Source organism: Tetrahymena thermophila, assembly GCF_000189635.1.
Source record: "Tetrahymena thermophila SB210 genomic scaffold scf_8254667, whole genome shotgun sequence".
NCBI classification, from domain to species: domain Eukaryota; phylum Ciliophora; class Oligohymenophorea; order Hymenostomatida; family Tetrahymenidae; genus Tetrahymena; species Tetrahymena thermophila.
In genome coordinates this window covers 649,543-666,960 of record NW_002476434.1, presented here as the reverse complement: position 1 = coordinate 666,960, position 17,418 = coordinate 649,543, and the positions used below count along the sequence as shown (strand labels likewise).

Below are 17,418 nucleotides of genomic sequence, written 5' to 3'. Positions count from 1 at the left end.
TGTAATTTCCATTTCTGATTGGAGCAAATTGTTTAATTTAGCATTTTTTCTTTTAATAATTACTTTTAAATTGAAATATCCTTAATAATTAAGTAAATTTAAAAATTTATTTAAAATAGCTTAAATTAATTTGTATTTCTAAAATTATAATTTTATTATAAAAAACAATACTTTCAAAAAAATTTAATTATGTATAGCAAGATGCTATTCAAAAATTTCATCGTTTGGATGTCACTTATTATGAAATAGATTTTTTAGTTATTTATTAAAAAATCTGATTTTGATATTTTATAATAAAATTATAATTAATTAATAATTTAATTTATTATAATTTCAAAAATAAATAATTTTTTTACATCAAAATTTTTAAATATATGAGGAATAATTAGTAAAAAAATTATGAACTGATTAAAAAAGATAAATAAAAAATTAAAAATGAAATGAAATTATTAAAAAATATTTTATAAAGTAATCATTTTAAGCAATTTAGTAAATTAATGAGTAAAGATGTCAGCATAGATATTTTAACAGTTTTGATGATTAAAAAATAATTTTAGATATTATTTTTGATGAAACATAAATCTAAATTAATTTCAGATAATAGCAAAAAATAAAGTTCAAAAAAGCAATCTTGATATTTAATTAAAAATATAAAGTATTTTCAAATAATATTATAATCATTAAATTAAACAATTATAAGAATAATTTGGTAGAAGAATAAGAATCCGGAAAATATAGGTATAATGGTTCAAATAAGTGTGTTTTTTATTGTTAAGTCTCATCATGTGAGTGTGCTAATTCTTCTGTAGCTAGAGGCATAGCTTTTTAATATGATTCTAAATCATCAACTTGCTTCGATTGCTATTCAGGAACAAATACTTGAACTGATTCGGAATGTAATTTTTGCTTCATCCAGGCTAATATTATATATGTAGAATCAACAATGACATGATGCTAATCTCCTTATGAAACACAAACAAAATTACAACTTACAATTCTATAAAGTTATCATTTTCTTGTATTATAATTTTTTTTTTTTTGCTTTTAGATTTTATTTGAGACAAATATAAATTTAATATTTACTTCTTTTAAAGATAACTCTTAATTATTTGAATTAAAAATACTTAAAAAATATTTTAAATCTTTTTCATAATTCAAAATTCTTTTTTTTAGATCAAAGAAATTTAATTCATCATTTATATTAAATATGAGTTTAAAATAAGAGTAAACCTAAATAAATTAATAAAAAGATTATTTCATTTCATGCAATTAAAATAACTTATTTTTACTTAACATCAAATAGTTATAAAAAATAGATTTTATTTTAGTAAATTATTATAAAGGTGATATTATAATTTAATTTTTTATTTAAAATATTTAAAATATTTAGTAATATTTTTTTTGCTATTATTTATTTATTGTTTGATCATATGTTATTAATTATTGATAACGATTATTATTCTTGAAGTTTTACTGTAGATGCCTCTAAAACAGCACTAGTATTATTTTTAGATGTTTATGGAATTATTTTTATTTTAAAGAATTTATATTATCCCCTTAAAAAGTAAACTAAAGCTGCACTAAAAGCAAAACTTAAAGCTAAACCGCAGAAAATGAATAGCACAATTTATGCTGATTAATCTGTAACTCTTTTAAAGCAAAATCCCTTAGCATTTAGCTCATACCCATCTTGGCATGTTAAGCAAGATGAAGCATTGCAAGTTTTACCTTTGAATAAAATTTATTGATTTATTTGATTAATATAAAAGAAATTAAAATATACAATCACTTGAAGGACAGGCTGCACATCTTCCAGAACTTTCAATGAGGAACTATCCATCAGGGCATACACATGATTAATCTTAATAAATACCAAATCCAACATTTGGTAAAATACATCCTTTAAGATAATAAATTTAATAATTAATTCTGTATCAAAACACAAACATAAGATATATTACTGTTTTCAACAGGGTTAACGATAGGAGTACATTATTTTAGTTCATTTTCAGTATATCCTTCCATACAAATACAAGAATTATTTAATAATATTCTTTTCTTTGAACTATCACATTTAATGCATCTATCTTATTTACTCTCACATTCTTAACATGTAAAATTACAATTTTTTATTTAATTAGATTCATAATCAACATAGGTGCCCACTTCACCCTAACACATTCCATCTCTCATGATAAAACCAGGTAAACACAACAAGCATTAATTAGGGAACTTTCCAGTGCAAGTTTAGCATGTAGGGAAACAACCTTTATTTTACAATTTAAAAAATATGTATTTAATTATTAAATTTAAAGGATAAATCTACGTGAACAATCTTTTAAAACTAAATCATAATAGGTTTAATTAGGGCATGAACAGTCTGGTGGATTTATTTTTTTTCCAGAACATGTCAGACAGTTGGTAGGTGATCCAGAGCAAGATCCACATTTTTTATCGCATGGAGCACAAATAAAATCTCCTGTTTCATAAAACCCATCAGGACATTAACATGTAGGGAAATTAACTCTATTTCCTTAACATGTAGTGCAATTATCACTTGTTCCTTAACATGACCCACATCTTGGATTGCAATCTTTTATTATTTTTAAAATATTAAGTTTTCCTTAAAAATTAGATATATTTCATACCTCTGCACATTTCGCTTACACCATCATCAAATTTTCCATAGGGGCACTAGCAACTAGGCAAGTTTATTCTGTCACCTCTACATTATGTGCAAGAGTTAGATCCAGAACAAGTCTAACATTAGTTAGGGCATTCTATATATTAATTAATAGAATTTATATATTATTTAATTAAATTAAATATTTACTTTAACAAGCTATATTAACTCCATCATCATAAGTTCCTTCGTTACATCCACAATAAGGAGCCTATTTATTTTATTAGTTATTTATATTGATAACATATAAAAAAAATAAAATAATTACCCCACTTCGTCCTGCAATACATTGAGTACAGTTTTACTTTGATTTATCACAAGAGCTGCAGATTGGATCGCATGCTTTATAAAAAATTATTTGTAAATATAAAATAAAAATAAAAGTAAAATTTACTTTCACAACTTATTCCATTATCAAATGTACCTGGTAAACATGTACATTGAGGAGGATTAATTCTACCTGGAGCACAAGATGTACAATTAGAAGCAGATTATGAGCATGTTGAACATACATTAGTATTGCATTCTATTTTTTAAAAATAAATATATATTAAGTTTAGATCATTAATTTTAATTTATTGGTTTACTAGAGCATGTAAGACCTCCATTATCAAATGCTCCATCTGGACATTAATTGCAAGAAGGGAAGCCTATGCGGCCTCCAGCACATTTTATGCAATTATTTGGGCTTCCTTAACATCCATCGCAGAAAATGTTACATTCTTTTAATAAAAAATTTTAAGCAAACTGCTAATCGAATTTGTATTTTTACATGCACAGAAATATCCAATTCCTAAATCATAAGTGTTTTTTGGGCAAACACATTTATTTGAAGAAGAATCATATATTTTATTTCCAGAACAAGATGTACAATCATTAACTGAGGGGCCTGAGCAAGATGTGCATGCAGAGTTGCATTTAGGGCAAGTTGGATTTCCATCATCGTATGTGCCTAATGGGCATTTACAAGTTGGGAAATCTATTCTGTTTCCTGCACATGTTTGACATTGATTTGGTCCAGGCCCGGTGCATCTAGTACAATTAGGGTGGCAAGCTAATGGTATAAAAGTTATTATGAATTTGTAAATAAAATAAATTTAACAAGTTATAAATACCTCTGCATTCTCCATTTGAGTCTTCATAAAATCCATCATTGCAACTGCACTATGGTGGGTTTGATCCTTAATTAAGGGGAAATTAAGTTAATAAAAATAAAATTAAAAAATGTACTATTTGTTGAGCATACTGTGCATTCTGTCTGAGATTTGCAATTAACACACTTTTTAGGACAGACTATTTGATAAAAAAAATTTTAAATTGAAGCATTTTTAGGATTTGTAAATAAATACCTCCGCAATCTATTGTGCCTTTATCAAAATACCCATCCTTACAATCACAAGTAGGAGCATTAGTACGAGTGTCATGTGAGCATTATGTACAATTATTATCAGCTTTATCACAACTACTGCATTTGTAACTACATGCTGTTTTGTTAATAAGCCTTAAAAATTATTCAATTTAATGTTTTATTTACATGGGCAATTAGCCTTGTCATTTTCATATGTTCCAGTAGGACAAGTACAAAAAGGTGGATTTTATGTTCTATTAGCTGCACAAGTTACACAATTTTTAGAATCTGTAGAGCATGTATTACATTTTGGATCACAAACTAATTATTTTATTTTTTTTGTTTCAATACAATACATTTTTATAAAAATTTACCAACACAATTAGCATATCCAGCATCATTATAATTGGAGGGACAAGGACATTAAGGAGTTTGAGGTAATCTGTTTCCGGCACAAGAAGTACAATTATTGGCACTTCCAGCACAAGTAGCACACTAGTAAGAACAGACTAATGAAAAAAAAAATATGTTATTAATACATAAAAAAATAGGTATAATTCTATATGTAATACCTTTGCAAACAGGAGAACCATCATCATACTTATCTGAAGGACAGGTGCAATCAGGCATGGCCCTATTTGAACTACAAGAAGTGCAATTATCTGGATTTCCTGAACAAGTCCTGCATTTTGGATTACATGCTTTTAGAAAAATTTAAATAAAAATTCAATAGACTTATTTCAAAATTTACGAATGCAATTTAAACTGACTCCATCATCGAATGTACCTTCTGGACATATGCATTTAGGAGCTTTAATTCTATTTCCTTTACATGTTAAGCAATTATCTGCTTTTCCAGAGCAAGTTGAACACTTTTTATCACATACTATTATTTTTTTCGAATTGAGAAATTAATAAAATATATTTTTAAATTTACTTCCACATACAGGATTTTAATTATCTTATTCAAAAGTTCCATCATCACAATTACAGGAGGGAGTTTTAGGTCTATTAGCAGCACATGTAGTGCAATTTGAATCAATTGAAGTACATGTTAAGCATTTATATGAGCATTCTAATATAAAGAACAAATAAAGTATTTGTATTAATTCATAAAAATTATATTTTATGTATTAGTTTTTCATAATAAAATTCAAATAGCTTACATTTACAAGTTGGATCTGGAGGGTTTTCATACTCGTTTGACTAGCAAGCACAATCTGGAAGAACAGCTTTAGGTCCTCTGGCAGGCTAGCAAGCTGAACAATTATTAGCAGAGTCTTTACAAGTTACACATACTGGACTGCAAGCTTAATATTTGATAAAAAAAATGAATTAAATAAAAATTTATTGATAAAATTAAAAGCAATAATTATTATTAAAATTATGAATAAATTTTACTTTCACATTTTCCAGTTTAAATATTTCCAAAAGTTCCGTCTGGGCATGTTGTTACACAAATACTTGTGCTATCTAAAAATGCCCCATTTATACATGTTAAACAAATCTTATCAGTGCATGTTGTGCATAATTAGTTTGGACACAGATCAATTACAGTAATCAAATGAGAAATTCCGAATGATTCGTTAGTTACACTTTCATCTAAATTAGTTTCAAATCCTAAAATGAATGACGTTCCACTATGATTTACAGTTATGTCATATTCAATTATCTAATCATTCCAACTTTTATTAGCTGCTCCACAAAAATTAACTGAAAAATCTGATAAATCTTTTTTATCAGAAATAATTGCTTTCCCATCAACTTTCAAGTAGAAATATTCACTATCCCATGAATCCATGTAAATTACTTTTACTTTAATTCTTAGTTTCCAATGATATGGAATTGTACCAGATTTATAATAGATAAAATTACCAGCTATTCAAGCAAAGAGAAAAAATTAATATCAATTTTTTATATTTTATTTAAAAATTTTACATCCAGTTACATCAAAACCTCCTAACATCCTAACACCATTACTGCAAACATAGAAATTCTAATTAGGATTATGGTGTTTTGTGAAGCTAAAAGTAAACGGGGCTGCACTAGTTTAATCAATAATTCCATCTAAGCCTTAATAAATAGTTTGTCCTCCTATAAAAATAAACAAAAATAAATTATTAACTAGTTTTAAACTAGTTTAATACTCAGAAAGCTTTTTTCTAGTGGTTAACAAGCACCAGCATTTAAATCATAAAAAAAAGGACAGCTATTTATGCAATCACCTTTGAAACTGACTTTTCCTCCACTGCATTAATCGCATGATCTTTAATCTTTACAGACGTTACAAGAATTTTACCCAGCAACGCATGCAGGAACACATTTATTTAAATTAGTGTCAGCCCAAGTCCTAAATATATGAAAATAATAATTTAGCTTTGGAAGAAAGAAAAATTTAATTAATGTTCTATTACTCAAATAAATTAATATAATATTTAACGTTATAAATTTCTATTAAAAAAATAATAAATAAATATGTCATAATTTGAGTAGGAAAGTATTTTTTTGGATAAGTAATAACAATTTTTGAATATTTTATGATAAATATAAAGTCATTAGCTTACTTTATTCTTATTAAATTTCTAGCTAAGAAATTAAAAATAGTAAAGTAATAATTAATTACCCAGCTGGACAGGTTACACATTAATAATTAGAACCATATTAGCCTGCAGGGCAAGTACATTTACCTGCATTCAAAGTTGCGCCAGTAGGGCAGCTTGTGCATTAATTAGGAGCTGGACCACTACAAGAAGCACATGTTTCATCACATGTATCTATCCACATCCTAATATCATTAAAGCAAAGCCATTCAATAGCATCAGAGTATTTCAAATTATGCTATACATTAATGAGTGCTTATGGTGCTGTATGTGTTGTATTAATATGAAATATCACTAATTAATCATTTACATAGAACCCATTTTGATAATCAATATCACAGGTACCTATTTTATTAGCTGTACCAACAACAACTCCATCTAAGCTTACACTTACAAATTCATTGGTATCCCAATCACCCATTTAATAAACAAATAGATCAAAGCTAATACTCCAATGTGGAGGAAAACTACCTCCAAAAGTCTTTTAAATAGATTTAGTGTACTTATCGTAAGGACCTAAGCAACCATTTTCCGATTCCTTTAAAGCTTTAAAAGTTGTTAAAGTTTTGAAGTTAGTCCATCCAAGAGATGAAAGATTATAAACAATATCTTCATATAATAATACAATATCTATTTTTTTATTTAATAAATATAAAGATAAATATTCAAATTTGTAAAAGTAGCAAAGAGTCTACCTCCTAAAACTATAGTTAAAAGAACAGCAAGGCTTGATATTTTAAAAATGATATTTTTCATTAAAAATTTAAATTTAAAGTAGTATGTTTTTTGTATTTTTTAGGTTTTGGACTATTTTTTCCAAATTTTTGTTACTAATTATTTACAAAAATTTGATTAGATTAGTCAACATTAAACAAATTTTTGAATGTAAACAAGCGAATTATACTTTTCCTAAATGACATAATTCATGACAAAAAATTAAATTTTATAATTTCCATACAAACTAATTAAAAGTTGTAGCAATCTAAATAAATATCGATTACATACCTTCTAATTAATTATCCAAAACTCAAGTTTTAAGCCATTCGATTTCAATATTAAATACTATTTGTTTCATATCCAACCAGCTTTGGTAATATATGAATCAAATGTAAAGTGAATAATTATACATAATCTGAATAGTATTTATTTATTTATATAAATGATAAACGCTTATTTAATTATTATTTTTGATAAACCATTTATTAGGAAAACAGTCAATCAATCAATTAGCCACTCATTTTTCAATATTAAATTTTTTATAATCACCAATTTTTAAAAAAATATATAATAGAAGTTTTAAAAATTAAAAATTAGAATTTAATCTTTCTTTATATAAATTTATATTTTTTATATATTAAATTTATTTCATTCACTAATTAATAAATTAATCAAATATATTATTTTTAAATACAAAGAAATTTTATTGCAATTTAATAAATGTAAACATATTATTGTTTATTTTTTATTTATTTTAATGGTTAATTTTAAATCAAAATTTATTATCCTAAATTAATCAAATAAATATGACGATTTTATTAATTAAAACAAAAATCTGTTCAAAGAATATTTACCATTACAATTTTTTAAATTTTTTGTTTTTTGATTTAAAAGACAATTTCTTTAATCTAAAATATGAGGGTTAATTATTTTAAACTGGTTTAATATAAAATGAAAGAAATTTTTTTATCAAGAAAATTGTATTATTTAAGTTGTTCTTTAAATTTAATAGTAATTTATGTTTTAATTAAGTAAAATAAATTTTATTTTATGTTTTTTTTTTGTGAGCTTTTCTTATCATTATATAAAGAAAACAATAGGAAAAAATAATTCAATTTGTAATATGACTCTATATAAATTTTCTTAATAACTTAAACTTGTAAATAAAAATGAAATAGGATAAAAAATTTAATTTGATTAGATTTAAGCGAATTATTGATAATCGTTTGTTTTTCACTTTGAGGAAAATACCTAGAGTCAGTCACACATGACTTATTAACAATATTTCTTTTACAATTATATTTATTAAAAAGAAAAAGTGATATAATTACTCTCAATTTTAATAAATTTTCCCAATTTACATTTCAATTTGAGTAAATTAGATACTGATTTAATAAAAAATGTAAATATATATAGAAAAGTTAGATTAAAGTATGACTTGAAAATTTTTAATTAAAAGTATTTGATTTTATATTTTATCAATATAAATATGAAAGATTAACTTATTTTGATGAATAAAATATAAAGAAATGGCATTATGATTATAATTAAATTAACTAAAAAAAGAACACTTTTTGGCTTCTGTTTTTAACAAATAGCTTTGATAAATATATTTCCTAGTGATAATGAGAATATAGATAGATAGATTATTTTATATTTATATGGTTATAAATGAGTTATATTTTACTAATTTATTAGAGTCATTGAGTGGTTGGTTAACATGAATAATTTTTAATATAAAGTTTACTAATTAATTAAAAAAAGTAGATTGAAAGATTAAGATTAAATTTGTAATTGAAATAAAATATCTGTTCTGTGTAAAATTAATTTTCTTTTATTCTTCTTACACTTTTCAATAATTTGAATTTTTGGCTAAAAACTGTTTATAGGCCTCTATGTAATTTTATTATTTATTTTCACCCATAAGAATCCACTTTGATATATATTTTTTAAAGTTTTTGGGATGAAGTACTTGATCAAATAATTCGCAGATAAAAAACACGCTGCCCCAGTCATATCTATGCCTTATAGATCTACCAGCTGCTTGGTTAACACATTTTATTACTTGTTTTCTTGACCATTCATTAGGATCCATCTTTAGCACTAACTCGACATACTTTTTCTTGCAAATAAAGTAAGGATCAGAGATATTCCAAAGAGGCACTCCAACAAGTAGGACACACCTTGCTAAAGAGTCACTTAGGTCAATACCTTCTGCCAATTTTCCTCTGCATGCTGCAAAAAATAGGGAAGTCTTTTTAAAAGTTAACACTTGTTTCTTAAAGTGAGCAAAATCTGTTTAAAATTACACATTTGTTGGTTTTTCAAAGAAAATTGGAATATCTTTCAACTCTCTTTAAGCGTTTGAGCCTAGAAAAGCTTAATAAAAGCTATACATTAACTCATAACTTTTAAAGAACACTAAAACTCCTCCTTTAATACTTTGATCTTAAATAGTTTTGACTATATTTTAGATTATTTATAAGGTGCTTAATATATTTTATCTCTTTTGTTCTCTTATTTCTAAGTCATCCATGTAAATTTTCTCAAATGAAAAGTTCAAAGGCTTTCCATTGTTGCTGCACTCTTTAATAAATTAAGTGAATACTTATTATTAAGGATCAATTACATGCTTTCCTGAGTAAATTTCAAATTTAACATCGAGATTTTTGATAAGAATATCGAATGGCTCAAGGGTACCACTACTTAAAATAAGCGAATGAACATTCAACTTAGAAAATATTTCTCTGAAAGCATACTTTCCACTTAGACAACCTAATGTAAAGATAACATCTTCTTTTAATTCATTTTTTTGTGCTGAAAAGTAAAAGTCTTACAATTTTTGTAGATCAGGGCTTTCCAAATTAAAATCCTCATTAATGTATTAGTCATTTTATAGATTTTTGTATTATTTTTAAGAACTTCTTAGATAATGGAATGATTATTTTTTTTTATATTGCTATTAAATCATACTAAGTTGATGAAAATCTTTTAAATTAGACAAGAAAAGCACGATTTTTTTAATCTTAGTTAGATGGTTAAGTGGTTAAAGATTATTAGCAAAGTATCTTAATGTAACTTTTAATTAATGAAGGTTACCTTCATAATATACTGCAGATGCTAAAATATCCTCAATAGCCTTTTGCTAGCACTCTCTGGAATATTTTACTTTGATGTATCTTGTAATTTACTAAAATATATAACTAAATTCACTAAATTGACTTAGTACATCCATATTTTGCTAATAATCAGAGTTTATGTTAATTTTTTATCTGAGAACCTCATTTGCTTCCTAAAGGATAGTTTTTTATTCATTTTCTTCTTTTAAAATGTTTTCTTTATCTGAATCATTGTCATGTGATACTAACCCAAATAGCTGATAATACTATTTGATAAAATGGTATTCACTTAATAAATTACTCTCAGCTTTTTAAAGCTTTGACTACCTAGTTAGACAGTAATTTATTAATTTATTTAGGTAGCCTAATATTTTAGGTAGCTTTAACTCATAATTTTAAATAAATTCTTCCAAGATTTTCTTTTGGTTTTCATATTTGTCATCTGACTAGGAATCTCCTTCATTGGTACCTTCTTATTGTTTTTCATTAAAATCTATGGCTATCTCATTTAATTCTTCATCCTCTATTTTTATTATCTCTTTCTATTAGCTTTCTTTCTAAATTTTTTCTTTAAAATTTTGTTCATTTTCAATTTCTAGCTCATCCAAAATACTTTAGTTATCTAAAAATGAGCTTCCTTCTTTAAAATTATTGCTCTTATAATCTGCATTGCAAAAAGATTATTATTCTTCTTTGATTTCAACTTCATTCTCATTTTATTAATTTATCTAATATTTTATTTCTTATTTAATTTTATCATCATCTAGAATATTTTATTCAATTTCTTCATCATTAATTTAATAATTGTGCTTCCTAGTTCGTTTTGATTTTAATTCAATAGTTTAAATATTTATATTTTGTTGCATAATATTAAGATCTTTCTCTTTCAAAATACTAGTTGATTATTAAATTTGATTTTTTTCTGATTAAAGCTACTTGATCTCTTAATCTTTATTTTAAATATTTTGTTCTTCATTTTCATTTTAAACTTATCTTTATGTTAGAGACTATGGTTAAAATTCTTCTTCACTTTCTTCATCTTCTAAATACTCAGACTTTATCTATACATCAAAACCATTTTAGTTGCACTTATCCTGCTAGTCTTATCCTTTCTTTTCATTTTTTTTAGATTTGGAGGATTCCTTAACTTTATCTATTAACTCTAAACCTTTTTGTTTGAGCACATCTAATATTCTTAGCTATTTTGCCAATCTTAAGGTAATTAAAATATTAGTAATTAATTCATGAGATTTTTAAAGGTTTTTGAGCTTGAGTTTGGTTTAAAATTAAGACTCTGCTTGTTGCTCTATGTTATGGGCTTCATCGAAAATGATGATTTATTTCTTCTGTCTATCAATGATATTTGCACTCACATATTTTAGTATATCAGGATTAAGAAGATAATTATAATTCATAAAAACTATATTAGCCTATTTAGCTATGTATCTGTTGAAATAAAATGGACATTAAGCCTATTTTTCTTTAAATATTTTAACCATATCCTCTATGTCAGGTAATCTTTCTTCATAATCAGGATTGATGTCTTCATTCTTAATTGTTATATTATTTGTCTTGAATTATTAATATTTTTAACTATCTCTTTCAAATTCATAGTCTTCATCAAATTCTTCTTCTTGCTTTTCTATCAATTCAAGCAAATTTAAGTGATTTTTTAAATCAAAATCTTAATTTTATTTATTACTATTTTCATTAGAGTCAGTCTAATTCATAAATCTAACTTTGCTGTATCCTGTGAATTTATATTCCTACTCTTTTAGCATTTCATTTAACCCAAAGTGTAGGCATGCCAAATTCTTCTAAGTAATATATTTTTCATTGTTTTAGTTCTCTGTTAAATCAGTTTCAATAGCTGACATTACTTATACAACTCTACTCTAGTCTTATTATTACTATTGTTAATTATTTCTAGTTTCTTTTGTTTGGTCACCAATTACTATGCTTTCAGAAACCTTTAAGATGTTCTCATTATCTAAATCTTTTTTAGCGCTTGTTTTAATTAAGCATTTTTTACAGTCTGTGCAGAAGAGATCATACTTCTTGTGTAAATTCTTTCCATTTGGATCGATTTTATTATCAATCATATACTGCCTAAACTGATCTTTCTTAATGCATAAATTATTTCTACCAGCCAAAATAGAATATTTACTAATGAAATCATCAATATTTCTAATTTTGTTTAATTCTTTAACTAATCCATTTATCTATCCATTTGTTCTGGTTAAAAATAAAATTTAAAACTAAGAACTATGATATTCCGCAAATGCTGCTGCTGCACACATTACCATCAAAGACTTTCCTGTTCCAGTAGGTGACTAAAATAATAGATTTTATTTATTTGATAGAATATCGAGAATAATTTTCATTGATTCTATTTATTAATCATAAGGGTTGTCATAAGGGAAGATCTATAAAATTCTACTCATTTATCTATCTTATATCGATTTAGTATCTTCTTCATATTATATTATCTTTTTCCTATAATTCATTAAAATTAAAAACTTGCTTTGTTTTCTACTTTCTTATTTCTTTAATTAATAAAAATTCAGTATTTTCTTCTACTATCAAATTTTTTATCAGGATTAATTATTTGATTTCTAAATTATTTGGAGTGTTTTTAAAAGCTAAATAATTTTTTATGTATTAATTCATCAATAGTTTGTTTTTTTAATTGAATTTAAATTCAAATAATATTTAAGTTTAAAATGATCCTAAAATTGCGGTATGCTTCAAACGTATTTATATTTTTGTAATTTTTATTTCTGATTGGAGCAAATTATTTAATTTCAAATGTTTTCATTTAAAAGTTACTTTGAAATTGAAATCCTTAATAATTTACTTAATTTAATAAAATTTAAAATAGATTGAATTAATATGCATTTCTAAAATTATAATTTTAGTGTAAAAAGCAATAATTTAAAAAAAAATATAATTATGTATTTATATTTGACATTACATCTAAATTTAAGATTAAATTTAATTTGAGTTCATTTTAAATTTACATTCAACTTTGAATTCATATAAGCAATTAAAAAGGAAAAATTAAACATACTTTAAAAAAAGATTTTTTATACCTAAATGATCTATGATTATCCATTATTGTATTTTATGTAATGATAATAAAAATATAGTAAATACTCATAAATTAAGGTCATATTGTATTAACTCTTAAATATGAAAATATTTTATTTACTTAATTTAATACTATATTTAATAATAAGACAGTTAATTAGGGTAAAAAACGTGTTTTAAAGTGACTTTATTTAAGAGCAATTAAAGTATTTAGATAAATTAATTCTTAATTTCTTTTTAATTAATTTGAATTTATTTTTATATTGATTGAAGTTTACTCACTTAAAATTTGTAATAATTCAAAGATGAAATAAAGCATTCAAAAATAACCAATATTGTTAATAAAACAAAAATATTTGTTTATATCTACATAAAATAATTATATAAAAATTAAACTATGAGAAATTGATATAATATTAATAAATAAATTTTAATCTATATACAATAGTTGTTTTAAATTTTATACTTAGAATGAAGACTTATTAGTTAGTAGGAAGAGATTAAATTTATTTTATTTGAATTCAAATAAAAACTTTTTTGCATATGTAGAGCTCAAGGGTGCGGATAGAATTTAGATAGTAGATTCTGAAGGGAAATGATAAAAATAAAAGGGAGAAAATATAATAAGAAATTCTGTTGAAGAAGATTGGGGAAGACTTTCCAGAGCTTTTCACTATAAAATCATTATTTAAAAATGGTATGGTGTAGCTAAATTCAGCTTTTTCTATGTCATCAGACCTCTGTCTGGATATTTCAATTACTTCATTTTACATCTTTTCATAAGCTTCTTAAGTTTCTGTATTTCCACACCTCCAATATAATACAGGTTTTATTCTTATTAATGCATGAGATTAAAAGAATTCTTTTTGGGCTTGCAAAGGATGACTGAAGTCTTTATGCTAAGAAAAATCAAAAGATCTTTACTCTGAATAAACGAGTTCTCTTACTCTAATAAATTCTTATACTTTTGATTACTTATTATTGTTTTGTGAGCATTGCTTTTATGAGTTATTAGCTTATTGCTATCCTTATTACTATGTGTTATTATTGTTAGTAATATTTGTATTACAGGGGTTATTTTGCTTATTTTTACTTTTTACAACTATCATAAATGCTGATGCCTTAAATTGTATATGCGGTTCTTCATTGAGAGCATTTTTATATAAAAAATAAAATTCATTGTCAGAAATAGTTTTCTCAAATATATCTAAAAAGCTAGTACATAGACATTCTAAATAATATAAAGTAGCACCTAATATAATTAGCCAATACATATCTTCAATTATAAAGAGAATTATGCCTGCAATAGTAATCAAGGTAAAAAATAAACTAAATAATGTGTTATCCACAGAAAATTTGCTTTTTATTATTTTATTTGAAGGTGATAGCAAAGTCTCCTCTTCAATATCATTCACATTATTCATCAGCTCCATTTCTTATTTTTAACCTTTTAAATCTTCAACATGAATAACATTAAAAATAGGAACATCTTTTCTCTCTGAGAGTCTTCTATTGCTATCTTCTTATTTATAAACCTTTTATTTATTTTATCCTCCAATTTTTGTTTGACTACCTATTCGAGAACTGCTACTATTAAGTTTGTTTATATTTACTTAATTTTCATAATCTTAATTTTATTTATTCTATTCCTATGCTATATGTGGTAATTAATGTTCTCTGCGCTGATCTTTTTAGTTTTTCATCTTAATATGAATCGATTGAACTTCTTTATGGGGACTGCTTTGAGATATTTCAGACTCACCCTAATTATTCTAAACATAATTATTGTTGCTTGAATAGTTTGGTTTCTCTACTTGCATACCTACCTTCCTTTAAATATTGTAGTAAATTTAAATATGCTACTATTTTAAAATAAATTAGTAACTTAAATATATCTAAGAATTTAATTTTAGTTAGATTTGCATCAATCAATCAATAAATAAATAATTCATACATGAAAACAAAATAAATAAATTATTATTTTAAGTTAGTAATCAAATTAATATTTCAAATAATTACTAATTACATAATTATAACAAATTTCTTAAAATTCACAATAAATAATTTAAATCTATTTTTTATTTTTTATATTTTTTATATCACTTACTAACTATTCACTTTTAAATCAGTTAGTTTGTTAATATTCAAATCTTCTTTTTTGCGAGGAAGTAGTTGTTGTACTAAAGGTCATAAAATATTCGCCTCCATTCTTTGCTATTCCATAATTCTTGTACTTTTTCTTCTAGTGTAGTAATTTCATCAGAATCTTCTTCACTATATATTTCAATTATTTTTTTAATGTCAACTCTTTTCTATACATTTAATCTTTTTTTAGTTTTGTCTTTTTCAATATCAATTAACAAATCATTGAAATCATTTTAAGAACTAATTTCTTCATCGAATAAATTTTGTATTTCTTAATAAAGACTACTATTTTATTTGTTATCACTACTTTCTTATCTTTAATTTTGTTCTGCTTTTTCATTCAAATCTAGTTATTAATAATTCTTCTCATCAAAATTTTTAAATTGTTAATTCATATCATCTTACCTGAATTAAATCGAATCTCTTTTAATTGCCTCTGGTTGAAGTTTAGTTTATTCTTATTCACTTTTTAATTTTCCTTAACTCATTAATGATTCTTCGATATTTATTGGGTTTTCTTATTTTTAACTGTTTTTATTTGCCTTTTGCTTTAATCTATCGTTTGAAAATTAACTATTTTGCATTATTTATTCAAATCTTTCTTATCTTTTCTCTTCTCTTTTTGCAGATAAATGAGAAGAATATGAGATATCCATTTATAACCAATTCTCCTCCCATTAATCTACAAGATTTTTTATAACATAATTCATTGGCAAAGAGTTTTTAATATCAATTAACTCTTATTCATAAGGATCTGTATATTAAAATAGATTTGGATACTCTTTATAGAAGTTAAACAAATCGCTTAAGAGAAGTTTAGCAAAATAAATCAAAGTTGAATTTGCTTCCATGGCTTCTTAATTAATAATTTACCAATTTATTTACTCTTTTAGTTATAATAGGCTATGCAAATGTATTATCAAATCATAAAACGTATTTTTATTCTCCCATTTGATCAAATAGTATTCATTTTCGATAAATTCAGAATATTTTAAAACTTCAAATGAAAGAATATGTTAATACTCATCATAATGTTCTACGAAGCAAAGAATTTTCTATAAGATTTATTTGGGTAATTTATTCAAGTAACTATCTTTTTTTTATCTTTCTTTATCTAGTAATAACTCATTCTAATCATTTTGACTATTCTATTCAGCCTCTTCAACATTAGAATTCATAGTACTTTCTTCGTTTTAGTTATTAAAAATGTTTTCCATTTGTTAAAACTTTTATTTTATTTGTTAGTAATCCAAATTCTGTTTTGATAATATCTCATACTACCTAATTATCTCTTACTTTTTTATGGAGACATCTTAAAGCTTTCTATCAATATCACTGCTTACTTCAATTAGCAGCATTTTTAAATTAATTTATATTTTCTATTCAAATATTTCAAAACATACTAAATCTAGATCTTCAGAATCATCATCTTAAGAATTTTATATTTCTTAATCTATATTAATTGATTAATTATCAGATTCTTCTGATTTGATTTAACTCATTTGGATACTTTCTTCGTTTTCAGCTTCATTATCTTTGTTGGTTTATTAATTATATTTATTGTTCTCTAAAAATATATATGAAAATTAGGCATAAAGAATCGCTAATAAAACTGCTGTAAACGCTAATCCATATAGTATTATTTAATGCTTATTTAACTGTGAGTTTTATCTTTACTTTGTCATAAAAATGCTTGAATAATATACTGGAATTATA

At 24.2% G+C, this 17,418-nt stretch overlaps 5 protein-coding genes across 5 annotated transcripts; all 5 read right to left on the bottom strand. All coding sequences in view use genetic code 6, as the record gives it.

Annotated features, from left to right (window-relative positions):
- Nucleotides 1–1,426: 1,426 nt before the first annotated feature.
- TTHERM_00030100 (bowman-birk serine protease inhibitor family protein) lies at nt 1,427–5,832 on the bottom strand (the record flags this gene model as incomplete). Its single annotated transcript, XM_971814.2, has 20 exons — nt 1,427–1,728; nt 1,784–1,900; nt 1,962–2,267; nt 2,327–2,593; nt 2,649–2,780; nt 2,834–2,894; nt 2,952–3,025; nt 3,078–3,209; nt 3,271–3,405; nt 3,456–3,737; nt 3,799–3,864; nt 3,914–3,976; nt 4,033–4,167; nt 4,218–4,352; nt 4,406–4,540; nt 4,604–4,732; nt 4,783–4,917; nt 4,969–5,106; nt 5,198–5,341; nt 5,433–5,832. The coding sequence occupies 20 exons, from the start codon at nt 5,830–5,832 to the stop codon at nt 1,427–1,429; spliced, it is 3,288 nt and encodes a 1,095-aa protein (XP_976907.2).
- Nucleotides 5,833–5,937: 105 nt separating this feature from the next.
- On the bottom strand, nt 5,938–7,387 carry TTHERM_000030099 (bowman-birk serine protease inhibitor family protein; the record flags this gene model as incomplete). The annotated part of the gene is made up of 4 exons (XM_012797103.1): nt 5,938–6,125; nt 6,179–6,381; nt 6,655–7,261; nt 7,327–7,387. The coding sequence occupies 4 exons, from the start codon at nt 7,385–7,387 to the stop codon at nt 5,938–5,940; spliced, it is 1,059 nt and encodes a 352-aa protein (XP_012652557.1).
- Nucleotides 7,388–9,200: 1,813 nt separating this feature from the next.
- On the bottom strand, nt 9,201–12,974 carry TTHERM_00030090 (helicase carboxy-terminal domain protein; the record flags this gene model as incomplete). Its single annotated transcript, XM_971813.2, has 1 exon — nt 9,201–12,974. The coding sequence occupies one exon, from the start codon at nt 12,972–12,974 to the stop codon at nt 9,201–9,203; it is 3,774 nt and encodes a 1,257-aa protein (XP_976906.2).
- Nucleotides 12,975–14,078: 1,104 nt separating this feature from the next.
- TTHERM_00030080 (transmembrane protein, putative) lies at nt 14,079–15,377 on the bottom strand (the record flags this gene model as incomplete). The annotated part of the gene is made up of 1 exon (XM_971812.1): nt 14,079–15,377. One exon carries the CDS (start codon nt 15,375–15,377, stop codon nt 14,079–14,081), a length of 1,299 nt encoding a protein of 432 aa, XP_976905.1.
- A 324-nt stretch (nt 15,378–15,701) lies between these two features.
- Nucleotides 15,702–17,387, bottom strand: TTHERM_00030070 (hypothetical protein; the record flags this gene model as incomplete). The annotated part of the gene is made up of 1 exon (XM_971811.2): nt 15,702–17,387. The coding sequence occupies one exon, from the start codon at nt 17,385–17,387 to the stop codon at nt 15,702–15,704; it is 1,686 nt and encodes a 561-aa protein (XP_976904.2).
- Between the last annotated feature and the right edge of the window lie 31 nt (nt 17,388–17,418).